This window comes from Lygodium microphyllum, chromosome 13 (assembly GCF_053477565.2).
Source record: "Lygodium microphyllum isolate KBCC chromosome 13, Lygodium_microphyllum_v1.1.10, whole genome shotgun sequence".
Lineage (NCBI taxonomy): Eukaryota > Viridiplantae > Streptophyta > Polypodiopsida > Schizaeales > Lygodiaceae > Lygodium > Lygodium microphyllum.
In genome coordinates, this window is record NC_141147.1 from 133628551 (window position 1) to 133656058 (window position 27508).

Sequence of the window (27508 nt, forward strand, 5' to 3'; positions counted from 1 at the left end):
GCAGATAATGTCAAATGGGGATCCTGTACCACCTTGAGGAATGGACTCTTAAGCGAAGTTATGGGGCGTTTGCGTAATGCTTGATAGCAGCGAAGCTAGGGTAGGTAATGTTGGGTGGGGGGCTTGTTCTACCTTGTCACCACAATGCTTTTTGTTGATCACAGCAACTCTCAACATTCGTCAAAACCAAGACATCGGACTCATAATAAGCAAAACTGTACACACGCGCCATGGCGGGAGCTAAGAGATTGCATCTGAAGAACTTCTTACCTGACAGCGTCTGCAGGGTACGTCGTCCTCCTTTCTCCTTGATACACTTTGAGGACGGCGAGAGGGATTTATTAAAGCTCTCTCTCTATCTCGCTCCAGGAATTGGAGTTCATTCACAAAAGCTGTGGCGTTGCTGGTTATCGGCCTTCTGTGCTGTCAACCACTCTGCTGCATTTGATTGCTACCAATTGCTCGCCCTTGATAATCCCTTTCATACACATCCGAGGTACACACCTTCTCATGTAACGATATACTGAGAGAAAACATGTTTCTTTTTTCCTTTTTTTCGGGGCTCCAAAATGTCGATCACTTGATCGGTAGAATGCGGCATCGATGCTGATTGGATGGAGTATGACAAGGTCTAGTCCATGCCTATTGTTGTGAATTGTGTTTTTGCTAGTCTGAGCAAAGTATGGCTTGAAGATGTTCTCCGAATCCTCTTTGTAGGATGTGTATCAGCGCGTGAGTGTCAATATGTGTTTTTGCATGCTTGTCAGGGGACAAAGGAGGAAACACTTATTGGGCAAAATGTAATTGGCATTTTTTACACAAGGAGTTGGAACGAAAACACGGATAGGGTGATAGGAAATGAGAGAAAATAGCACTGATCGATAATGCACTCAATGTAGAATGAGAGTATACAAGGATGTCTATCTACAGACATGTGAGACGCACACAAGAGTCGGGATGCCACACAAGACTAACCAATCAGCCAACATGGGCAGCTGGACACCAAGCAAAGTCCTTGAAAAAAAAAAACCCTAGCTCAAGCTACTAAGACTGTAGTGGGCTCATACGTAGAGATGCTTGTGGGATGCTCCCAAAAGTCCCAACCAGACTGCCCTTTTCCTTACCCCCCCCCAGGATGTGTATCAGTGTACGAGTGTCAATACATGTTTTCACATGTTTGTCGGGGGAGAAAGGAGGAAACACTTATTGGGCAGAATGTAATCAGCATTTTCTACAAAAGGAGTTGGAATGAAAACATGGATAGGTTGAGAGTAAATGAGAGAACAACAATAGCACTGATTGATAATGCACTCAATGGAGAATGAGAGTATACAAGGATGTTTATCTATAGACAGACGTGAGATGCCACACAAAACTAACCAATCAGCCAACATGGCCAGCTGGACACCAGGCAAAGTCCTTGAAAAACAAACCCTAGCTCTAGTGGGCTCATAGATATAGATGCTTGTGGGATGCTCCCAAAATTCCCAACCAGACCGACCTTTTTCTCTCTTGCCTTGGCCACGGCTGTGGCCCTTGGCGCCCCCTTTCTAGCCCTTCTTCCTAAAAACCCTTGAAACCCAAAACAAAAAGGAAAAGGCTCAATTAGAAGCCATCAAGAGGATTAAGGTTAATTGCTTTTTAGATTAAGTTTATGATTATTGCCCTTCCAGTTTTTAAAGACCAGTTTTAAAGATTGAAAGGATCAATCAGTCTTGGCCGGGTTGGAGACTTGGGTAGTTCGGCACTCCTATGGCAGCTTCTTCCTTGGTCTTTCGAGCTTCACCCTCTTTGGTCAACATGGAGGCTTCCCCTCCCATAGCCGAGTTATATTCTTGGGGCAACCATGAAGGTCATTCATAGTTTAATTAGCTACAGTGTGTCCAATGTGTCTAGTCTATGGACTTAATATGGTATTGTACACACTAGATTTTTTAGAAAAGTTGGATAAAGTACAATGTATAAATTTTTTAAAAAAGTTGGATAAAGTACAATGTTTCATATAGTCATTAGAATATATATACAAACTAAGGTTAATCGTAAAATATAAAATTTGAACATGTTGCTTCAACATGATGAGTTCCGACTCCGACTCATGAAATAAGTGATGAGGCATTATATCTTCAAATACAAACTTTGAACTTCTTGCTTCAACATGATGAGACAAACTATATAAAGAGGAACAAGGTAGATAATGATAAATATAGATCCAAGTTTCAATAGCTTTCATATGTTCAAAGAGTAAAGACATGCATAAAAGGGAGAGCTAGGCAAGCTACATGTGTGGAGATATGCTAGGGTTTGCATTGAGAAAATATAGAATGTATGAACACTACTAAAACACAACTCCTATAAAAATGAAAAAAAGCAAAAATGCTTGAGAGTAGAATCTAATGAATGAATGAATGGTACAATGAATGTCACAATAGGGCCTTGAGTCCTATAAATAGGACTTGACTATCCTAACCCCGAAGTGTCCTTGTGCATTCACACTAAGTCACTTTGAAACCACCTTCACCAATGCTATTAGCGCCCATTTGGATGTCCAGGGACATAACACTTCCTCCTTTATGAATGATTGCTGTCCTTAGCAATAATAAAGTGAGAAAAATGACTTTTCAATGAACATATGGACTCCCAAGTAGCCTCTGCCTCCGGATGGTTTTTTTCACTTGACCAAATACTTGAGATAAATGGTTCGACGGGATCATTTAGTCCTAAGGTCAAGAATCAATTTGGGTTCGAGTGGAACATAATGAGCAGTATCCTCAAGTTGGGGGATTTCCTAAATTGGGACAATATGCTCACCTTGTCCAAGTCATTCTTTCGGTGAGAGTGCGCAATGGAAGAAGGAACTAGGACATAGAGAAAGAAGACAATAGGAAGATGAAGGAATAAAGAAATATGCACTGATTGAAATAAATGCTAAATATAGACGGATAGACTGATGAGTCCTTGCATGCAGCCCGAGGTGTCAGTGAGTGCACGAAATTTGGCCTGAAATGATGATGGCAGCAACAACACCAGAGATGGAGGAGTGTGCTCACAGTTCGAGGAGCAGCCTACAAAAGGTGACGGCTAAAGGGTGGGAGGGGGCAGCTATAAATAGCTGGAAACCCCTAAATCTGGCTGACCTGAAAATAGGGGCCAAAATATGATTGACCAGCTGGAAATAATGATAGGACTGCAATAAATGCAGTTTGATTGCTGAAAAAAAGTGCCATAAATAATGTCATGGCAGTCCGGACAGTGTGTGACTGATAGGAGATGAAATCCGATTGACATGCGTAAGAATCAGGCCTAAATCAAGAGAAGTGCATGCTAAAATGCAAGAGATCCCATGTCTCCGTTAGACTGTGACAAGAGCTCACAACCGGAAGATGATAGATTGACAAGTCTAAAAGTGACAGGCTAACACCCCCTCTCAGATCTTGGGAGTGTTTGTAGACCCAACAATCTCATGTGATGAGGCATAGAAGCCTTGGGCAAAAGCTTCGTGAAGAGATCTGTTGCTGTCTTCATTTATAATATTGGCATGGTAATTCATACCTACAGCACACAGCTTGTGTAAATAACTATAGGGCTTCAGTGTAATTGCTTATACCTAGATCTATCATAAGATCCATTTCTAGGTAGAGTTTGTAATCAGGCTTACAGAAATGTTTATAGTGTTTGTATTGGCAGTTCTCTTTGTTTATGATGTCTTTATGTTTGCCGGTGCTTTTCATGTTGACTATTTTCTCCATTAGAGAAGGTGAAAGAAGTAATTGAGGAGCAATATGGGTGTGAATTCAAGCTTTTTCTGGAATTCACCGGTTTAATCAGGTAAGGTTTCAACATTTTCATGTGTCTAATTTATGGTCAGTGCGCTGTGCTGGGGACTTTCTTATATTTTATGTTCTTGGTGTAGTTGGACCAAAGGTGCAAAGATAGGATGGCATAGTGACAATGACAGGCCATACTTGAAGCAAAGGCATTTCACAGTATTTTGCCACACACCACACTCCAAGCTCTTTAAATCTGCTTTGTGATCTCTAACTCTAACTGAATTACTGTCATTGAATCTGAATATTAATTTCCAAATTATACTCAAGTCATTTTGTGCATTAATGTTATATTTATCAAACATTTGTGAGGATCGTGACACTGCATTGTGACACCGCTGATGATAAATTTTAAAGCCTATAATTATGGCCTAGAAATAAATAGTAGCACAATGCACGCCAGCAGTCTTTAATGTAAACAGAAAAATAGTTTCTAAACACAAACTCATGGAGGGTTAAATGGTAATGCATCTCCTAAAGGTCAGGTGTGTTTTATAGATAGCCTTTATGGCACAGTCCACATCTGATATTTCTTATTTGCAAATATAAGTCCATTCATACTGGTTCAGTCACTTCTTGTTATGATGGCAATGTTCCCAGACATCCATGCACATTTTTGCCATAATTGCTTTATAGACATGGTCTGTTGTTGTTGTTGTGTCTGAAGTTTGTCAATTTATGTAGGCAGTATGCTACCTAAACAGCCACGAGGAGGACTTTAAAGGAGGTCTTTTCCATTTTAAAGATGGCTCACCAGCAACAATTGTGCCACATAGAGGTGTATGTATAACAAACAAATTATAAGTTTACACAAAACAGTGTAGTTTTTAGTTGCATTATTGTACAAGAAGTTTTTCTTATTGAAAACATAGCATATTCCTTTCAAGAACAATTTAACTTTTTGACTTTTATTCTTTCAGTGAAGATGTATAACATGAAGAAACTTAACAGCTTAGCATAGTCTTTTGGCTCTTTTATTCTGCCATGATCTTTATAATTTTCAAAACAATTGAACCTTTTTAACTCAATTTCTCTCTTTGAACTTAAATGTGTGGATTTAGTCTGCTCTGTATCTACTTTTTGTCCAAAGCTAAGAACCAAGAAGGTCCACTTTGGAGAGTACATGATTCACAAGAAGTGCTATGGGACATTGTGTTATGGGTTGGTTGCCCTCTAAGGGCAATTTGAATCATATGGCTCAATGATTATCCACATGGAATATAGTGGCTACTATATAAGTACTCGAACAGATGAAAGAAAGAGAAAACTTCAATTCGGTTTATACTATAGAAAGAAAATGACAAAACATGAGGAGTTTATCCAAACAGTTTGCAAGGACTTGCATGTCCTTGTATATCTCATGTCCAGAATAAAGTAGGAAGCCAATTCTCTTCTTCCAATTCTCCAAATTTCCTTTACCAATCCTTTTGTAAACATCAAGGTTAAGAAAAACCCGAAGGCATCTCTGTGAAGATCACAGAAGATATAATGCTGTGAAGTTCTCTTATACAAAATAGCCCAAAGAACAAAAGATGTAATTTGGCCAGTTAGAATGCAGATTTGTACTTTGTAGATGGAAAGCCTTTGACAAATCCAGCATTATAGTAGGAGTTAGAGGTATTTTGGTGTTGGAGCATTCACTTTGTTGGACCCCCTAAAGCTATTTGTCTTGACATAAATGTGAACAATGTTGAACCGTGAGATCTCAAGTATTGCATGCATGTATATAATTTCAAGGAGAGCAAAGTGAGCAAGAGAGAAACTTGCGTTGGATCGCTTTCAGGCAACGTTGATCACAATTCAAGCAAACCATAAAAGTGCTAGTACATCCATTGGGGGACTAAATCAAGGAAAGTACTTCATGCACAATGTTTGATTGAAATAGATGCACAAGAGTGGTGAATGGTAGACTTTCTATATGTTTGACACAAGGGTGGTCTTATTGAACAAAAAAGTTTGGGTCTTAACTGAAATGGAGCTAATATATCTCAACATCCTTTTAGTGATATATTAATATAAATGGAGGAGGGTGCAATGCGCATAGACAAAATGTGCTTTGTTTACAAAGAATGCGGGTTATTGTCCTAAGTAGTGACATACCCTGATGTAGTAGCCTCTAGCTCACAAGTTAAGAACTTGACTCAAGCTTAGATACAACTATGATTTTTCTAGATATGTAGTGTATAATTAATGTTTTGAAGGCGTAGCTTTCTCTTTTGGCTAGTTTAGCAAGTGGCTCTTGAGATAGGTGGCTACTTTAGCAAGTGGCTCTTGAGATAGGTGGCTCTCAAATCTGAAATAAGCCCTCTGTACTTCGCACAGAGGCTTCCAAGATTGGGATTGTGGTTCTTTTGTAGGATGGCCCTCTAGTGGAATAATGAGAAATGATATTTGATACTTACATGTCGACAAGCAAATAACCTAGGGCTAGGCCACTTTTTGAACATCAAGTAATGAAGGCACATGGACATGCTAGGGTTTGTAGATGCATCACAGATAGTGTATGAACACAAGTAACAAATGAACTCGGAAAAGAATGCAAATGAAGAAAAAGATGTTGAATGTTGAAACGTAGCACAAGGAAGATGATGAAGACAGCCACAAACCACAAACCACAATGTCCTCCTGAAGGGGTGTGAGGGTAATGGAGAGGCTGGAGAGAAGAGGTAACGGAATGAATGAATCAACCGTAAAAAATGAGTGAGAGAGTGGCCTATAAATAGGCACAGTCAGTCTAGGGTGGCGCCTGGAGGGAGGGCGTCGACTGTCTAGGGTGGTGCTCCACTGTGGGCACCCAACCCCTTTTTGGGGTTGTCCACTGTGAAACCCTAAACACAAAATGCGAAACCCTAAACGCAAAAACGCATAACACAAAATTGCGGGTGAAGGGTTTCTCAACACCCCCTCTCAGACCCAAAAAGGGGAACAAGAGAAGAGAGGTGGAGATGGAATGTTGCGTGCTGAAGAATGCTCATGTAGTAGGTGTCACTTGGACAGTGTTCCTTGTGGGAAAATTGTTCACTTGCCCAAGCACCCTAGTACAAAGATGATGAAAACATGCAATGCATAGGAGGAATGTTGGACTTTGTATGATGCCGAGAACCATAAGGATATGCCCGTACTCGATCTCGGGAGTTGGCTCCATGTTGACTAAGTGACCAAGGCAAGAAGAAGAGGAGGAAGAAGATGTAGAGGATTCCTAAGATCCAAGATTTCCACCTGAAAGGTAACCTGTAATAAAGAACAGTAGACAGAGTGAACTGGAGAACTTGAAACTAAATCTTGGGAGAGAAGCCACTAGTTCCCTACATCCATGCAAGAAGAATACGAAGGCCTCATCACCAAGTCGTAGTTGAACCTCCAAGGCCTTGATCTAGGTAGATCGTCGAGATCCTAGGTATCAATAGGTGAGATGACCGCTGGAAGGAAGCCACCCCTTTCAAGGGTAGAAGAAGAAGGTTAAAGGCCTCCACTAGGGTGTGCGAAGGATGGAGTGGTGGGTGGGGACCCCCTTTGAAACTGGAGGAATATGAGTCCCCTTTGAAGTCGTAGTAGATGTAGATGCCTCCTCGGAGGGCAAAGAAAGATCATCCCCCTTTGAATTCCCCTCTGAGGTAGATAGGGAATCCAAAAATTCATGGATCATGGATTTCAAAATGTCTAAGGATGAAGGAAGTGCCGCCGGCCGTGTCAAAGAAGGTATCTGGGGTGGTGAAGAACTCCCAAAGGTGGCCTCTTGAACCTGAGTAGGCGAGGGTGAAGGGTGGGGCTTAGACTGAGCAATGAGTGGGCAATAGTCGCTTCTTCTCAATGAAGCGGACCGGGAAGCCGAAGAAGAGGAAGGAGTCGAGCAGCCATTGTCTCTCGAAGGAGCGGACTAACAAGGAGACGGTATCAAACAATTAGTGTCTCTTAATGGAGTGGATTGCAGAACCGCGGGCTGTGGTAGCCACTGTTTCCGAAAGTAGGTGGGAGAAGACTACCACTGACATTGCGACAATCTCCAGGAGGTCATAGTGCCAATCGATCCTCCATGTGCTCGAAAGAACTTAGTGCGCATTGGATGCGTCTTATTGCCTTGAGCATAGTACTTTGATAGCCGATGTAGAACGATGTGTGTGGCCCAGAAAGGAGAGGTGGCACAAGGAGTGCTTGGTGGAATACGCATATACTCTAGGGGGTTGGGAAGCAAAGGTCGAAGTCGGCAAGTATTGGTAGTGTGTCCTGTGATGCCACAATAGGAGCACCTGGTAGTCTGGTCATTTGTTGGCAAAGAAGTCATGGGTACCGGTGTGCCTTGCTGAAGAAGGAAGAGGTCAGCCCACGAACCATGAATTGCAATGTCCGCCTCAAGGGCTAGGAGGGTAGTGGAAGGGCTAGAAGTGAGCTGTTAGTGGGAGGAGGATGCGACTAGTAGTAAGAGGTTGCAACCAGTAGAAAAACGCAAGTGAGGAGAGAGAGTAAAAATGCAGGCGAGGAGAGAGAAAGACTAAAAACGCAGGAAAAACCAGCAGTAGCAGTTAGCATGCTAAAATCACCTCCGAATAGTATGTGATAGGCTGGAAATAGGCGCCAAACTATTGTAGACAGTAATGGCCAGCTTGGATTGCGATGTCCTCTATGTCCGGGGTGTGGGCTGTTAGCAGATATTAGTCAGCTCATGGTGTGAGTCTGTGTGCAGAGGCTGGGCATTTTATGTAGCATTTTATGCAGTATTTTATGGCGCATTTTTGTGGCCATTTATGATGTACTTTTAGCATTTATTGCTGGCCGACCAGCATTAAATGCTGGCCGACTTGCATTTTATGCTCCCCACTTTTGTGGCTATTTATAGGGCTCCTCCTCCACAGTCTTTGGTGCTTCAGCCATTAGTGGAGATCCTTTTGGGAGAGAGGAGCCGGTGCTGAGGAGCCCACGCAGCCAGTGACTCACCGTTGTATGCTGCTGTCTCGTGTTCGATATGGATTCTATTTCCCGAGCATACATCTGAGTTCTCATCTGTCTACTGTGTTCATTCTTTCTTTCTATTTTCTGTCTTGTGTTTCAGCATTTATTTCAGCATATTCTTTACGCTTCCATTGCTGCACCACTTCTGACATGGTATCAGATTTCAGGCTGCAACCTATTTGTGCTGTGTTTTCTTGCTGATTTCAGGATTTACACCTTTCTTGCTGATCAGCCAGCTGTCCTTCCTGCTGGCGACTGCTGATTTGCTGCTGGCGACAGTGTTTCAGCATTTGCGTTTTGCGTTTTTCTGGACAGATTTGCGTTTACTACTGTTCCACTCTTTGCTGCCCGTGTTTCCTTCATCACACTGCTGGCAACAGTCTTTAGCCCCTGTTTCTTCAGTTTGCAGCCTGCGTTTTGCTGTTTACAGCATTATTTTTGCCTGTTTTTCTGATTATTCAGGCCGTTTTTGCTGTTTTTGGCAGTTTTAACCTGATTTTTTCACTTTGTGCAGCAGTTTTTGGCTTATTTTGGTCAGCCTTTGGGTTATATTGCATGTGAACTCACTATTTTTGGTGTTTTTGGTTGCGTTTTGGCTGTGCTCACTCTCCAAACGACCTTCTTTTCTTCTACTTCTCTTTTCTACCTCCTCCAGATGGCCCCTCCGTGCACCTCAAGTGAATATAAGTTACATGGATCTGATTATCTCACATGGAGTGCTGTCATGAAAGCTTGGTTTGTGCAGAAGCGGCTATGGTACATCGTCTGTGGAGCTCTTGCTCGACCTCTCCGTCCTTTTCCTCTTCCTGAAGACTTTGATGAGGACAACCATGAGGAAGCGGTGCTCACATGGGACTCAGACGATGCCCGTGCTTACTCGGCGTTGCTTCGGTGTATTTCTAAAGCGGTCTTACCGGCGGTTACCTCCTGTAGGACATCTCCTGAAGTATGGCAGAAGTTGCAGCAGATGTACGAGGCACCTTCCACCATGCGGGCCGTCACACTTTATGGCGAGCTCTAGCAGATGAAGTTTGAGCCGAAAGATACTATTCAGTCTTTTCTTCTTCGTGTTACGCAGGTACAGGACCAGCTTCGGCACATGCAATCTGCTCTTCCCGAGGTGCATCTTGTCGGGACGGTTCTCTACAAGCTCCCCCCGGAGTTTGATGGAGTGGCCAATGCTTTGCGGGCGCAGACATCATCGTCTCCTGTCAGTTTTACACATATGACCTCGATGCTTCTTAAGCATGAGGCATCCTTGAGATTACAGGGGCGGCTTCTGGCACATTATGGAGGTGAGGCTTATGTAGCTTCAAAGAGGGGTGACGGGAAGAAGAAGTCGCAGGCCCAGTGTTACCACTGTGGCAAGAAGGGACATTTGCGGAAGGACTGCAAGAAGTTAGCGGCTTCCAGGAAGAAGGAGCAGAAGACGAAGCGGGATGCTGACTCTACCGATGAGTCCTCTCCTTCATCAGACTCCGACTCCGATCCTCCGATCAAGGAGAAGTCCAAGGCGCAGAAGGGATCCTCTTCTTCGGATCGCGGGAAGGGCTTGGTGGCCCCTTCCTCGGCTGCTTTCTAGTGGTGGTGATGCGGTCATCCCTCACGACTCTCTTGTGCCAGAGAGGGAGTGTGAGCGGGTGTTGGTGGGGCTGCAGTGCCTCATCTATATTTTGATATAGATGCACAGGATCCAGAGAGGGATGTCCCTGACGCATCGACGGTATCTGGCAGTGAAATCCTAGAGACTGGAGTTGATTTCTGGGTTCATGATGAGCTGTTCTTCTTGACAGAGAGCGAGAGGCTTTCGTCTGGAGCTCACATGAGGGGACACTTTGGTGGTTTGGCCAAAGGCGCGGAATCCATGGTCACATGTTCAGAGACATGTTTGGCAGATTGGCTTTGTATGTCCTGAGTGACATAGGTGACATTACACAGAGAGCTGCTATGAGTCTTCTCTATTTTCCGGTGTTGTTGGTACGATCGACATCGACATCAGATACTCTCCGAGGCATCTTGGTGGTGGGCTGGCCACTCACCGCTTGGACATCCATGGTCCTTCTGGTGTTTCTTTGTTGTGTAGTTTATGATTCTCCATCATTGTACTATTTTATTGTATCAAATCACACATGATCTGAGAGAGGGTGTTAGCAGATATTAGTCAGCTGGTGGTGTGAGTCTGTGTGCAGAGGCTGGGCATTTTATGTAGCATTTTATGCAGTACTTTATGGCGCATTTTTGTGGCCATTTATGATGTACTTTTAGCATTTATTGCTGGCCGACCAGCATTAAATGCTGGCCGACTTGCATTTTATGCTCCCCACTTTTGTGGCTATTTATAGGGCTCCTCCTCCACAGTCTTTGGTGCTTCAGCCATCAGTGGAGATCCTTCTAGGAGAGAGGAGCCGGTGGTGAGGAGCCCACGCAGCCAGTGACTCACCGTTGTATGCTGTTGTCTCGTGTTCGATATGGATTCTATTTCCCGAGCATACATCTGAGTTCTCATCTGTCTATTGTGTTCATTCTTTCTTTCTATTTTCTGTCTTGTGTTTCAGCATTTATTTCAGCATATTCTTTACGCTTCCATTGCTGCACCACTTCTGACATGGGCATCAAGCTGAAATACTTGAAATCTGCAAAAACGAGATTGTTTTGTGAATGGAGAGTGATCATCAAGAGTCGCTCTGTTTTAAATAGCTACAAACTACGGGTGGAAGCTAGAAACAGGCGCCAGATTGTAGATGACAGCAAGGGACAGCTGAGACTACGATGTCCTCTGCGAAAGGGGTGTGGGCAGCAAGCTGAAAACACGTGAAACCTGCAAAAACGAGATTTTGATGCAGTGGAAGAAGAAAAGAAGTGGATGTCGAACCCGCCATCGGTCTTTCTGTCAATGGAATGGAGGATCTTTGCCGTTGTTTGAGCAGATTCAGTTCTGATACCATGTCAAAAGATGACATACCAGCAAGATAGTAGGGTTTGTGGGAAGGAACATGGAGTGAACTTGGTAAACACTAAGAAGAGAAGAGAAGAGAGAAGAAACTCTGATGAATGGAATGATGAAGATCTGAATCATGGAGCGAATGTGATACAAGGGAACAAGGGTGCCATAGCACAAGGAAGATGATGAAGACAACCATGAACCACGAACCACAATGTCCTCTTGAAGGGGTGTGAGGGTGGTGGAGAGGCTGGAGAGAAGTGGTGACGGATCGAATGAATCAGCCGTAAAGAATGAGTGAGAGAGTGGCCTATAAATAGGCACAGTCTGTCTAGGGTGGAGCCCGGAGGGAGGGTGTCGACTGTCTAGGGTAGTGCCCCGTTGTGGGCGCCCGTTGGGGCTATCCACTGTGAAACCCTAAACGCAAAACGCAAAACGCAAAACCGTAAATGCGAAACGCAGAACGCAAAACTGCAAGAGAAGGGTTTCTCAACACCCCCTCTCAGGCCCAAAAAGGGGAACAAGAGAAGAGAGAGGCGGAGATGGAATGCTACATACTAAAGAATGCTCATACAGCAAGTGCCACGTGGACAGTGTCCCTTGTGGGGAAATTGTTAATTTGCCCAAGCACCCTAGTACAAAGATGATGAAAACATGCAATGCATAGGAGGAATGTCGAACTTTGTGTGGTGCCGAGAACCATAAGGACATGCTCGTACTCGATCTCAGGAGTTGACTCCATGCTGACCAAGTGACCAAGGCAAGAAGAAGAGGAGGAAGAAGATGTAGAGGATTCCTAAGATCCAAGATTTCCACCTGAAAGGTAACTTGTAGTAAAGAATAGTAGACTGAGTGAATTGGAGAACCCGAAACTCAACCTCGGGAGAGAAGCCACTAGCTCCGTGCATCCATGCAAGAAGGAATACAAAGGCCTTGTTACCAAGTCGTGGTTGAACCTCCAAGGCCGCGATCTAGGTAGATTCTCAAGATCCTAGGTATCAATAGGTGAGATGACCGCCGGAAGGAAGCCATCCCATCCAAGGGTAGAATAAGAAGGTAAAAGGTCTCCGCCAGGGTGTGCGAAGGATGGAGCAGTGGGTGGGGACCTCCTTTGAAAATGGAGGAAAAAGAGCCCCCTCTGAAGTCGCAGGAGATGTAGATGCCCCCTCGGAGGGCAAAGAAAATCATCCCCCTTTGAATCCCCCTCTAAGGTAGACAGGGAATCCAAAAACTCATGGATCACAGACTGTGAAATGTCTGAGGATGAAGAAAGTGCCACAGGTTGCGTCGAAGAAGGTATCTGTGGTGGTAAAGAACTCCTAGAGGTGGCCTCTTGAACTTGAGTAGATGAGGGTGAAGGGTGGGGCTCAGATTGAGCAATGAGTGGGCAATAGTCGCTTCTTCTTAATGGAGTAGACCGGGAAGCCGAAGAAGAGGAAGGAGTCGAGCAACCACCGTCTCTCGAAGGAGCGTACTAACGAGGAGACGGTATCAAACAATTACTCTCTCTCGATGGAGTGGATTGTAGAACCGCGGGCTGTGGTAGCCACTGTACCCGAAAGTAGGTGGAAGAAGACTGCCTGTATTGCGACAATCTCTAGGAGGTCGTAGTGCCAATCGATCCCCCATGTGCTCGAAAGGACTTAGTGCGTATCGGATGCGTCTTATTGCCTTGAGCATAGTACTTTGATAGCCGATGCAGAACGATCTGTGTGGCCCAAAAAGGAGAGGTGGCACAAGGAGTGCTTGGTGGAAGATGCATATACTCCAGGGGGTGGGGAGCAAAGGTCGAAGTCGGCAAGTATTGGTAGTGTGTCCAGTGATGCCACAGTAGGAGCACCGAGGAGTCTGATCATTTGTTGGTAAAGAAGCCATGGGTACCAGTGTGCCTTGCTGAAGAAGAAAGAGGTCGGCATCGAACTATGAATTGCAATGTCCGCCTCAAGGGCTAGGAGGGCAGTGGAAGGTTTGGAAGTGAGTTGCTAGTGGGAGGAGGATGTGACCAGCAATAAGAGGTTGCAACCAGTAGAAAAACGCAAGTGAGGAGAGAGAGACTAAAAACGCATGTGATGAGAGAGAAAGACTAAAAACGCAGGCTGTAGGAGAGGGAAAGGCCATAACAATGTTGCACCTGGATGAATCCTTAATCCAGTACATTGCTCAACTTGCAACTACAAAGGAGAGTGATGCTGCCCAAAATTCTACCAACTGCATTTTGGCTTGGCCTTGCCCGGCTACAGCCATCACCACCAAGATCTATGTTCTACGCTCTTGGAGTTGTGTTTGTTGCCTTTTCATCATTCTTCATCCTATTGAGAAACCCTTCACCCACAGTTTTGCATTCTGCGTTCTGCATTCTACATTTAGGGTTTCGTGTTTTGGACAGCCCCAAAAAGGGGCTGGGCGCCCATAGCGGGGCACCACCCTAGACAGCTAGTGCCCTCCCTCTAGGGTGGCCTCTAGGTGCCACCCTAGACTGATTATGCCTATTTATAGGCCACTCTCTCACTCATTATTTACGGTTGATTCATTCAATCCGTCACCTCTTCTCTCCAGTCTCTCCACTGCCCTCACACCCCTTTAGGAGGACATTGTGGTTCATGGTTCGTGGCTATCTTCATCATCTTCCTTGTGCTATGACACCCTTGTTCCCTTGTATCACATTCACTCCATGATTCAGATCTTCATCATTCCATTCATCAGAGTTTCTTCTCTCTCCTCTTCTCTTCTCAATGTTTACCGAGTTCACTCCGTGTTCCTCCCCGCAAACCCTACTGTCTCGCTGGTACATCATCTTTTGACATGGTATCAGAGCTGGATCTGCTCAAACAACGGCAAAGATCCTCCACTCCATTGATAGCAAAGACTAGTGGTGGGTTCGGCATCCACTTCTTTTCTTTTTCCATTGCATCAAAATCCCGTTTTTGCAGGTTTCAGGTGTTTTCAGCTTGCTGCCCACACCCCTTTCGTGGAGGACATTGCAGTCTCAGCTGTCCCTTGCTATCATCTACAGTCTTGCGCTTGTTTCCAGCCTTCCACCCGTAGTTTGCAGCTGTTTACAGTAGAGCGACTGTTGCTGATCACTCTCCATTTAGAAAACAATCTCGTTTTTTGCAGATTTCAGGTATTTCAGCTTGCTGCCCACACCTCGGACGCAGAGGACATTGCAGTCCAAGCTGGCAAAGGAGTGTCAGGTGGCAGGCTTTGGAGCCAGACAAGATGAATGGCAGCAGGAATGGTAAGTTTGAGGATGCTAAATGCAGAAATGATGTGATGTTGGGGATGGAGGAGAGTGAATATAACAGGCAGCTAATGATAGAGATTGGTGGTGGACATTGGATGATGGTGGCAACATTGGACCCAAATGATGATGGGGAGAGAGCAACGCAGAAACATAAGCTGATGGTGATATAATGATGAAAGCAAAGAATGATAATGGAGAGTTGGTGAAGATGTGAGATAAAAGGGATGAATGTGGCAATACTTGTGATTTCTTTTTATAGAAAATTTTGAGCTACTTGTCCTACCAAATTCTAGAAATTTGTAATTTCCTTTTAAATTGCTTAAAATTATTGTTGGGGTTGTATGAGAGCCAAACAAATTTAGCCAATACTATGATTGATGCTGAAGGCTAATTCTAAGATAGCTTGATACCACCTCTTAGGCCAAAATGGGATTTTAACTTGACTTTTAGATTGTCCTATTCCTTAATGGAAAACTCTTGAAGCTCAAACTCGAGATTGATATGTTGAGTGTGATCTTTGCCGTGTAGTGGTCAATGAGATGACTCCAATGCTTAGATGTGAGGGGAAAATGCTGTAATTGAGAGTGGAACTCAGGAAGCAACCCTTGCATTAATTCAACATTAATTGTGGCATTGTGGGCTCTCTGTTGACAAATATGATTGGGGTGAGCCAATCGAGGGACATGTGGGACAGAAGATGGAAATCCTTGTGCAAGAATGACCCATGGAGTGTGTGACAATGCACCATAATCAAAGGATAGAAATCCTTGTATTTGGAGAGTCCATGAATGAGGAGGTGAGTGATTGGGGGTAGTTGGGGGGAAGCCCATCATAGCCGTCTGAAGATTTAACAAAGTGCTTATGTACGGGTATGTGGGAGGCATAGTGTTAAAGGGTGGCATTCCCCCTAACAATGTACCATGGTGCAAAGAGGTAGTGAAGTGAGGGTAGGTGGAGAAAGAGAAAGTGCTAGGAGTGGAGATGGAGGATCCTGTTAATAGTTTAGTCAGCTCATGTGCGAGTTTAGGCTATGCCTAGCATTACTAGGTGTTTTAGGCATTTTATGGTGGTCACATTAGTGATTATTTAGGCATTTATTTTTGGCTGGCCAGCATTAAATGTTTGGCAACATGCTACCATTTATGGCATTATTTTGGCCTCCCTCCTTAGTCATTCATTCATCACCTGAGGTTTTGTTGGAGAGAGGGGGCCGGTGCCCGGTGCCCATGCAGCTAGTGATTCATTGTTATACGGGACTGTCTCGTGTTTGGTATATGGATTCCATTTCTTGAGCATTTTTTGAGTTTTCTTCTTTGCAATGTTTCTTCTATGTTTTTCTCCTTTGTCTTGTTTTCAGTATTTGTTTATGCTTCCATTGTTGCGTCCACTTCTAATATGGTATCAGATTTCAGGATCTACACTCCTGGTGCTATGTTCTGCTGATTACTGGTCTTCCCTTGCTGATTGTTGACTTACCTTGACTACTACACACTCTTTACAGCTTGGCGACAGCTGTCTGCTGCCAATCACATTGCTTCCCACCTTCAGCAGGCTGCATTTTTGGCTCAGCATGCTGCGTTTTCAATTTCTGCATTATTTTATTAGCGATCAGTCAGCATTTGGTTGCATAGCTGCTACGTTTATTGCATTTTGCATGCTGGGCAACAACACTTTTTGGCTTTTGACAGTGTCTGTTGGCTGTAGTCCATCTCTTTTCTTTGTTTTGCAGTTGTGTTTGTGATCAGCTTTTATACACTTTGTGTGAACACTGTTTTGTGTAGTCTGTGTTATTGGTTTGGTTGTGCTCTCTCTCTCTCTCTCTCTCTCCTCTTCTTTCCTTCATTTTCTCTTTCTATTCTCTCTAGATGTATCCTTGCTGCTGTTCTATTGATGACAAATTACACGGCCCTAATTACCTAACATGGAGTGTTCTTATGAAAGCATGGTTTGTGTAGAAGCGATTGTACGTTCCGTCTAGAGCTCGTGAGCATCCTATCCAGCTGATTTTGATGAGGACAACTATGAAGAAGCTGTTCTCACATGGGATATTGATGATGCTCATGCATATCCTACTCTTCTTTGTTGCATCTCTAAAGCAATCCTTCTAGCATTCACCTCTTGCAAGACTGCTCCAATGATTTGGGTGAAGCTTTAGATGTTGTAGGAGGCCCCTTTGCCTATGCATACCATTACTCTTTATGGACAGCTCTAGCAGAGGAAGTTTGATGCGAAGGATACTATTAAGTTATTCTTGCTTCGTGTCACACACGTACAGGATTAGCTTCGACACATGCAATCTATCCTTCTAGTGGCTCATCTTGTGGGGACTATATTCTACAAGCTTCCCCTAGAGTTTGATGGAGTAGCCAATGCTTTGAGAGCTTAGATGTCATTGACACCCGTAAGTTTTCTATATATATCCTTGGTGGTGCTTGAGCATGAGACGTCTTTGCAGTTACAAGGAAGTCTTCCATCGCAGTTTGGTGGCTCGAGTGAGGCCTTTGTAGCTTCAGAGAGGAATAACAAGAAAAAAAAGTCAAAAGGCGAGTGTTATCACTGTGGTAAGAAGGGACATTTGCACAAGGATTGCACACAATTAGTGGCTTCGAGGAAAAAACAAGAGAATATGGACTCCTTTGCCAAGTCATCCACCTCCTTCGACTCTAATTCGGGTCCTCTGTCCAAGGCCAAGGCTATAGTGCAGAAAGGATTATCTTCTTTAGAACGAGGGAAGAGCTTGGTAGCCCTTGCTCCTGCTTTCTAGTGCAGATGACCGCAACTCACGACTCTCTAGTAGCAAAGAGGGAGTGTAAGAGGGTGGTGAGGTGGAGCAGGTGAGCCTCATCTATACAAGTGTATAGATGCACATGTTTTAGAGCGGGACATCGTTGATGCGTTGACTGAAGTCCAACGAGTTTTGAAATCTTAGAGCTGGGATTGACATCTAGGTTTATGATGGCTGATAGAGAGTGGGATTTGCTCCTAGTTCAAGCTGACGTAAGGGGGGCACTTTGATTGCCTCGGTTGAAGGCGGGAAATCCATGGTCATGTATGTTCAGAGGCATTTTTGATAGGATGATCTTGTATGCTACTGCAAGACTTTGCTGATAGACATAGAGATTTGTTATGATTTTTCTCTATTTTTCAAGTTCTGGTTCAATCGACATCATTATCAAGTTCTCTCCAAGGCACCTTGGTGGTGGCTTGATCACCCACTGCTTGGGTATCCATAGTCCTATTCTAGCGGTCTTTGTTGTATGGACTAAGATGATTATCATTGTATTGTCGTATTGTATCAGATTGATTGCCCATGATGTGAGAGAGGGCGTTAGTAGTTTAGTTAGCTCATGTGTGAGTGTGGGCTATGCTTAGCATTACCATGTATTTTAGGCATTTTATGGCAGTCACATTAGTGATTATTTAGGCATTTATTGTTGGCCGACTTGCTGCCATTTATGGCATTATTTTGGCCGTTATATTTTGGGTTCCCTCCTTAGTCATTCATTCATCACTTAAGGTCATGTTGGAGAGAGAGAGCTGGTGCTAGTGTCCATCTAGCTAGTGACTCACCGTTGCACATGATTGCCTCGTGTTTGATACATGGGTTTCATTTCTTGAATATTCTTGTGAGTTTTCTTCTCAATAGTGTTTCTACTGTGTTTTTCTCTTCTGCCTTGTGTTCAACAATTTATTTCAGCATCTATTTATGTTTCAATTGCTACATCTACTTGTGACAGATTCAACTTCTAGTGTGTTGGTGAAACCAACCTACCTCCTCAGATAGGGTGGTAAATAACTTGATTAAGTACTAATTCAGCAAGCATAAAATTCATATAAACTGAAAATGCACAGTTTACCACTTTAATCTTGGACATTGGACACTTGGTTGGCCCCAAAATTGGTGCCCCCTTGCGGTATTTCTTTATCCTATATTGCAAATGGAAGGAGTACAATTGAGATCCTTTGATCTCCTCCACTAATCCAAGTGCCTGTTGTTATTAAAATTGACTAGTAAGCCTCCAAACCAATTTGCTTGTGGTTTGCTTAGGGATTGGCCTTCACCTTGCTCCTTGAAAGACAAATTCAGCTTCAAATTTGATATTGGCTGGTTGGTCTTTTGAATCTTCTTGAAATTCCTCAATTCTAGCTACTGGAATTCAAGTCCTAAGCCCTCAATTTTGAGCCCGCATCTTGAGGCGGTTGCCAGAACCCTGGTTTTTGTTGTAAATTAGGGTTTACAACAGAGATTGATTGAAATCTCTTTCTCTGATGGCTCAAACAAATTGAAAATGTTGAGATAACTTGAGAGATGGTTGGGGGATGAGAGGGAAATTTCAAAGTTTTATCGTGAGAGAAACGTTGAAAAGCTATTACTGCCCTGCTCAAACAGCCATGGAAGTTGTCACCTATAGCCTAGAACCACCAAAAAGATTGCTTTCCTCTCTTCTATATGCCATCATCTGCACCAAAAGGACCTTGGGCTGTTGTCACTGCTCTTGGAGGACTCCAGACTGTTGTCACATGCTGTAGGATTGATCCATGGCAGCTGCAAATCACATCAGCAGCCTCTCGTTGCTTTCTAACACTGTGCTTCTCTCTCACAATGTTTTAGAATAGACTTCCATCAACCCCTGAAAACGTTTTTCCCACTTGCATGGGCAAGCTTTGCTAAGCAGCAGCCTTTTAATCCTAGTTTTTTTAGTTTTGAAAATTAATTTAATAATTATTATAGTGCTCAAAAAATTAATTTCACAAGCTAATAATTAAATTGGCTAGGCCAATTTGTCTTCCAAGTATCCTTGAGCAGTTATTAGCCCTTAGATCGACATTTAATTAATTAATTAATGCTTAGTCTCTAATGTTACCATCGACATTAGTGGCTAATAAATTGATCTAGGTCAAAATCTGACATCGGGCACCACCTAGTACTTGTCAAGCATAACTTATTACAACTTTTGCCTTTGGTACCAATTGATATCTTGGGGTCCTAGATTCTACACTATGAAATATTTGACTTACACCTTACATATGCAAGTCACATTAGCATATTTGATTAACTTTTAATCAAATACTAAGCAAAGCAATAAAATTTCACGTCCTCATGACACTTGGATGCAGAAATGGAGTGCAATCTGAGGTTTTAGAATGAAGAAGAGAGGAAATTGAGATATGGAGTAGAAGTGGATCGGATAGGAGAGATTTGAGAAGATTGATTTATATACTCAAATGAAACAAGAGATGTGAATATACTTGATGAAGGATGTCTGATTCAAGAGTCCCTCTATTGAAGTTTGCATATGAAAATTATTTAGATCAAGCACATCAAAATGAGAAATAGGGAAGGTTTCATTCATGCAACTCATAAGGGTTATACAAACTTGACATTGAGCTTGGTAGAGATAAGGAAGATGTTTCGAAAGTCGTCCCAAATGTCGTGTGTTCTCCTTGATTGAAGAGATGGCCAGTCTCACCAACCAGTCCAAACAAAATAGGAAAGTTGGTAAAAGGGGGTGTAAGCCCAACTATACATGATGCGTAAGTACTCTTCAAACTGCTCCTTTGTAATGTGTTTGAAATTGAGAACGTGAGAAGAAAAAGAAGGTGAAGGTGCAGTGTTGTTTTCATTGCGGAGTTCATAATGCCTCCTCAAGGTCTCCAATGATGGAGAAGCTTGATAAGCTATTGTGGGATCCCCAAAAGAAGGTGACTAAGACATTATGAGTCAATTATATATCGTTCATGTACCTCACATAAACCAAGCCTCCACAATATCTACAGGATACTCTTTACAAGAGCATCAGCTTTGATACCATGCGAAGATATACTAGGTTTTGCATTGAGGAAACACAAAAAGTACCACCATGATTGAAGCGCACACTCAGTGATTTGTTAAACTCAAAGCCTAAACGCAAAACTCAAAACTCGAACGAAGAAACAAATATGAACAAAGAAAGAAATGAATTGATATATTAATGTTTGGAAAAAGGCCAAAATGATCTATGAGACCATGAGTTACAATCATTTGTTGAGAGAAGAGAACTTTGAAGTAAATGAATGTAAGAGTGTACAGAATGCTCAAGGGTAGAGTTGGAAGAGTGTTGGAGTGTGATGTCCATCGGAGACAGGTCCAAAGTGTTGTAACCACGAGTCGGAGATGTTGGTTTCTGAGAAACTGCAAAACACTAATCACCAAGGTAGTAGGAGACCCAGGCGACAGCAAAGGAAGTGGAGGATGATGTAGGCGGCCATATCAGCTGCAAAAACGCAGGCTAATACAATCGCTAGGTGAAGATTAGCTTGTGGCCACATCTAGAGCTATAAACACAAGTTGATCCAAGTGATAATGATGAGGAAACTGCAGGTGACAGCTGGCTGCTGAAAACACAGCAATGTGAGACTCCTAGGTAGCCAGACAAGAGCAGGGATGGAGATGCCAAGTGTTGGAGAGAATGATGCTACAATCAGCAAGGGTTGGTGGACAACAGAGGGAAGGTGGCTGATGGCAGAAATTAGGGTTAATGTATAGAGAGACAATAGATTATGCACACAAGGATGGGGTTGAATGGTTGGCAGGCTATCTATTATAGATGCATAAGGATCCTCCCAAATTAGGGTTTTGCATGTAGGATATAGAAACTCTTTGGAACTGCTCCTTGTTTTATGAAACTTTTGGTAATTTCCACGTATGGGGCTGTTTGAAAGCGCTTAATTAGAGTGCGAAGTATTTTAGTTCAACACAGCCCACACATACACATTGTATAAACTTTTCATGATTATGCCATCTTGTTGGATGTAATTGTCTACTTTGGTGGATCTAGCCAACACTTCAAGGCATTAATCCTTTTTGTGTGCAAGTTAGACCGTGATATGCTTGAGTTTCGATCACAGCCGTCCATTTGGGTCATATAGGTGGAAGTGTGTACTACCTTTCTTCTAGTCCATTATGTGGATCCACCTTAACTTGTGACCAATCATAAGTGGCCAGCTCTAATGCACTTTTTGAGATACCTTTTAATACAAAGGAAACAAATTTGATAAATAATTGACTATGTAAATTAATGAAAAAGAATAAAAGTTCTTTTTGTTTTATGTTGTGATAGTGGAAGACTACCTTCAAGGGTGTTGGGGATGATGATATATTACAAGGAGTAGAGTAGCTACTTGCTATCCAAAGGTGAGTAAGGAAGCCCATTATTATTTGCTTGATGAGGTAAAGGGGGAACATGCTACATGATGCATGGGTTTTTACTTGGAAAGATTGTCCACACATACATCCAAGTGGCCAAGTCACAAAACACGATGATATGCAAATAGTGCCCTTGCAAGGGAGTGCTCACTTGCCTAAGTGCCCTTTTACAATGAAAAAATAAATGGATGGGTTAACCAATGAGTCCACTTGAACCTCACACAATTCAAGGAGTATATGTTCTTTATTTAGTGTCAGTATTATCCCGATGTTCACAATGAATGCCATTCTGTGTTTGATGTTGCTTCTAGGTACTTCGATAGCAATGCTTGTAAGAACACTACCTCTTGTCAAGAATTATTTATTTCTATTTCTAATGTAGCTAAGGGGGGACACAATCATGTGTGCTAATAATCTTCATATGTTGTTCAAGGTATTGGTCATACTGAAATTATTAGTGTCTCCGGCACTCCTATGATTTTGTAGGATGTTCTCTTTGTGCCAGAATTAAGAATCTTATATTTGTTTCCATCATTGGACTTTTGGCTATTGAGTTGTCTTTAATGGCCCTTGCTGTGCGGTATAATACGACGGTGTTACTTTTTCCATTGTATTAACTGGTACTCTCATGAAAGGTCTTTGTCATCTTGATTCATAAGATCAACAGCTTGCTGTAACTCCTATTAATCTTGCCTTGTTAGTAAAAGATTCATTGCAAGCTACTCATTTATGGCATCAGAGGCTTGGGCACATTAATTACCATGCTTTGATGAAGGCTCCAATCGTAGGAATATGGTCTAAGATCCTCTTAAAGTCCATCTACCATCAAATCACATTTGTGAAGGCTGCCCACTCAATGAGATGCATTGGTTTTATTCTCCAAAGGATTCACATGTTGGTGCTCCATCCAAATTGCATCTACTTCACAATGATGTTTGTTGTTCACCTACCATCCACTTTATGGATCCACCTTTCTCTCACCTAACCATGTTGACCTCTTTATGAGGCTGTTGTATATATAACTACAAAAAAAAAAACAAATGTTTGTGTTTGTGTGTGTGTCTCTGAATGTGAATGTGAGAGCCACTCTAGTTCTCCAACATGATAACAAAAGTCTTAAAAAAAATACTTTGGACCTAGATTTCAGCCCATAGACCCAAATAAAGCTGGATTTTTCATCTGTGAATGTGACAAAATATAGAAATCCACCAATAGATTTGGTCCATAAAGTGGGTGGTAGGTGCATCCATAAAGTAGATGGTAGGTGGATTTATGAAGTGGATTGTAGCTGAAGTTCATCTAGTACAGGGTGCAATAATGCCGGCTACCTTAGGCCTATTGTATCCCCTATAGAGGAGGATGGATCCATAAAGGGGGATCCATTAAAGTGAGAGGGAGGTGGATGGATAAGGTTGTTGGGGAGTAAGATATTAAATATCCTTTATCAACATGTAGGATATTAAACATCCTCCAACATGGTTCCCCTTAATTCACCATGCACATGTTTCACCTTGACTCACCACCCACATGGTCCATTTGACCCACCAGCCATGGGGCCTTACAATATTTGGCACTTGGATCATAGGCAGGTGACTTGTTCCAACAGCATTGCCATCTCTTGGGGGCCTTACAATATTTGGCACTTGGATCATAGGCAAGTGACTTCTTCCAACGACATTGCCATCTCTTTGTCTTGGACCTCCACTTTTGCCTTTGGTGAAGCACACTCTATCTCAAGTTTCTTGATTCTCTCTAGGAGATGTGTGTTCTTTGTTGGAGTGTTATCTGCTTCTCTTTTTGTCTTGTTGATGGCATTGCTAATCTTCTTCTTCTTTTTATTTTTTTGTTTTGAGAGAGAGAGAGAGAGAGAGAGAGAGAGGTTGACTGCTGTTCTTTCTCACAATTTTGGTAGGATGTGCTTATTTACAGAGCTGAGGACATACATTGTGTAGATGAGGTACAACCTTGCCTTAACTCTCTTTGTTTGTGTTATTTGCTTTTCCATGTTTAACTTGTATTCAGTCGGATTGAAGAGTCAAAATGTGCTCAATCTGTATTCAGAACTAAAGTACTATGTCTTTTAAACACGACTGTACATCTTGCTTGAGTGTCTGATGTGAGAACATAAGGATTGTCACCTTGGAAACTCTCTGCCATTTTTATGGATTGCACACGTGCTCAGCAAGTCTGGCTTTGGATCTTTGGAGTACTCTTGTTTCTGGGTAGAGGCTATGGGATGCCTTCACTTCCTAGTGTTTTCATGCTAGCCTGTGATAGCCCACCTGCACCCTGCTCCATTAGGGTCTCCCATTCTATCATGGATGAGACTCCTTTTCTTGAGCTGGTATCTTTTCACCTGTCTTAAGAGCTCAAAACATTTGGCATGTTGTAATCAATCATCCACATCTATTGTCAATGGACACTGTGCTGGATAAGGGTGGCATTAGGACTGAACTTGTACATGCACTGGAGGGACACTGCGACAGGTATAGGGTACCTCAGATTATGCCAGCCGGTGAAGCCCTGGCTATGGTTGTCATCCTATCTCCCTAATAGCAATGTAAGACATAAGAAAAGTGTGATTATGTGAGCTCCAATAACCACTTAAGCACAACCCACGTATGATTCTGGAGGAACACTCTCAATTCAATGTTGGTGCCTTCCCACACTCCCACTTATTCTCTTGACTTCATATTGGCCTGTCTATGCCACTACCAAAAACGGATGAGTACCTCTAGACACTACTGTACAGGGATTTGTGAGTTGTGCTCTTATGCATGCCTCTAATGGATCATCTTTCATTATTTCTCTATAGTTGATTTGGATTATTAGAGGCAAGGCCTTGGAAGGGGGAGTTTCATGTCTGTATATGGGGGTTGAGGCAGCCTCGAGATCATAAGAGTGCTCTGAGGTGGAGAAGGGAAAGCAAACTAGATATCCCAAGGTTGTGGATCCCGTGCAGGCTGATATGAAAGTGCTCTTTCCTTTCTTACGCTTCTAGGGTTGCTGGCATGTATGGACCATGAAGAATGAATTCATCTTTGATGCTTCATCGGGCGTGCAGAGTCATATAGCCCCCTTGAAAGGGCTTCTTCATTGGCAGCTAGACTTGATTGAGTTAATAGATATTCTCCCTAGATAGGATCTGCTTGCTTGGCACATTGCAGTTTCTTCTGCCCCCCTTTAGTCACTCTTGTTTGCTTTGTACCTTCATTGTGATGTCTCGGATTTACGCACAATGGCCTAGAGCCATCCTGTACCTTGTAACCATGTGGTCTTGTACTTTTTTCTGTAATTAATACAATTACCTTTTATGGAAAAAAGAAGTTAGATAAGGCATTGGATCCGTCCTAAAACAATCCCTCCTTTTACATGTCTCTCTCATGGCGTGAGACCCTTTGTAGTATCCCGCTTTTAGTGCTTCAGGCTTCAAACACCAGCTTTGATGAAAATCCATTCATATTTGTCATCTTTTCATCCTGCAAGCTGTGCATGTGAGCACATGTGTATGCGACTGTGTGTGATATGTACATGCATGGACATGCACACGTGTGCACATGCACATCACACACCCATGCATGCATGCACAAAAGACCATGAATATTTATATATAATATGTATTTAATGGTTCCGGGTGAGAGCACTCCAAAAAGCTTTTGGACATCCACATCACATGTGTACCTGTCAACCCATGGATTTGCATTCCAGCTACTCTGATTCCATTCTTGCAGATATTCAAAGGGTATTAATATGTTCTGTTCAATTTTGTCATGATGTCTGGATTCTGATTTTCGATCTTGTTGCCTTGTTTTTCCCTCAGGATTTGCCTATTAACCAGCAAACCTGCAGCTAACTTGACCACACTACTCTGTGCTTTGGTAATGAATTCATTTTAGCTGTCAGGCTGACAGCAATTTCCTCCCTTTATTGGTTTTCAGATAGGTTTGTCCATTCATATTGCAACATCCATCCCTCTGTTTGGGAATCAAATTGCTAATCCACTTTCAAGCTTGAAGCGCAGCATTATAAAAGAGGAACTGTTGTTTGGCATAGAGGGAGAGGAATTAAAACGGCAGCGACTGTGAAGAGATTTTAAAGGAGGTGGAGTGTCAGTGTTAAATGTGGTTTTAAAGAGACATTATGCAGTGCCTGTTCATGAGTCTTAAGTGCTGTTGAAATGAGCTGAACGTGTTCTGCTTGATATCTAATTGTGTAGGCTGTGACTGATTAAGATTTAAGACACAGGTGATGAATGGAGAGCGTTGCACACTGGCATTGTGGTTTACGTTGGATAATTCATACGATGAAGATGTGAAACTAATAGAGGGGCTGGCTTCAGTACCAGCAATATTGAAACCAAGTGATGGTGCTATTGGTATGTACACGTTTTGTGCTAAAAAACCTCTTTATTCTGTGAAAGGCAATGCTTTTCAATGTAGATTTAACCAAACAGCTTTGCATTTTTACTTTTGTTAGGGAAGTCCTCTATCTACACCAAATCATGGATACCACTCTCAGCATGTTGCAGTATGTATGTACTCAATGTTGGGGACGAAACAGAAAGTAAGTACAGAGATCTTACAGGCCGTCATCAAAGGGACTTGGAATCAGACATCAGAATAGCAAGGTTCGCAGATTTAGATTTCTACTTCACAAGTGATACAGCTGCAGAATGTTCTTCTACCATCACTAGAGAATCTACAGACCAGTACAAGGGACGCTTAGAAATATCAGGGCATGAAAGTATCCAGGATGCTTTGGAAAACCCTATAAAATTGCACCTTGATAGACATGGGCTTTCCTACACGTTTGCCAACAGTGTGCATGCACTCCAGGTAGTATTCACTGAGAACCTTACTGGAAATCAGCAGAGATTGTGCAACACTAGCTATGTAGCAGCTTATATTTTCTGTCGCTTGCACAGGTGCTGTTCTTTTCAGAATGGATAAATTACAAAGCAGACCTGACTACAGCAACAACAGCAGTAGAAGAAAACATCTTAAGCCACAGAATTGTGAAACGTATCAGAGAAGACTCAACTCAAATCTCACACACTGCTTGCATAAAAGGTGGTGGTGACGGCAATATCAATAGTTATGCTAGTACTAGCATTGTTTTGAGTGCAAGTGGAGATAGTCTGAGGGCTTTGCTCGTAGAAGAATGGGAGCAATATATTACTGCCCATGGGGATTACCTATTAAAATGTTACCCAGAGTGGAAAAGCTTGAGATCTCTGTCAGCAATTGCATTGTGATCTAGTATATATAGTTATTTGATATGTACAAGTACAGATATCAGGAGGTGTGTGGTTCACTTTGGACTGCCTTTTTCTTTTGTTGTGGTCTAGTATATATAGTTATTTGATA

At 42.7% G+C, this 27508-nt stretch overlaps 1 protein-coding gene across 3 annotated transcripts; it reads left to right on the top strand.

Moving 5' to 3' along the window:
• Positions 1–27508, top strand: LOC148027233 (2-oxoglutarate (2OG) and Fe(II)-dependent oxygenase superfamily protein). Of its 3 annotated transcripts, none has more exons than XM_087691787.1 (9): positions 1–287; positions 370–496; positions 3750–3825; positions 3911–3983; positions 4509–4604; positions 24055–24099; positions 26382–26517; positions 26619–26977; positions 27067–27508. In XM_087691787.1, the coding sequence occupies exons 1-9, from the start codon at positions 231–233 to the stop codon at positions 27394–27396; spliced, it is 1299 nt and encodes a 432-aa protein (XP_087547913.1). In that variant the 5' UTR covers positions 1–230; the 3' UTR covers positions 27397–27508. The 3 variants fall into 3 exon arrangements, with proteins under 3 accessions (XP_087547913.1, XP_087547914.1, XP_087547915.1); XM_087691788.1 differs by having other exon boundaries at positions 26388–26517; XM_087691789.1 differs by lacking the exon at positions 24055–24099 and having other exon boundaries at positions 26388–26517.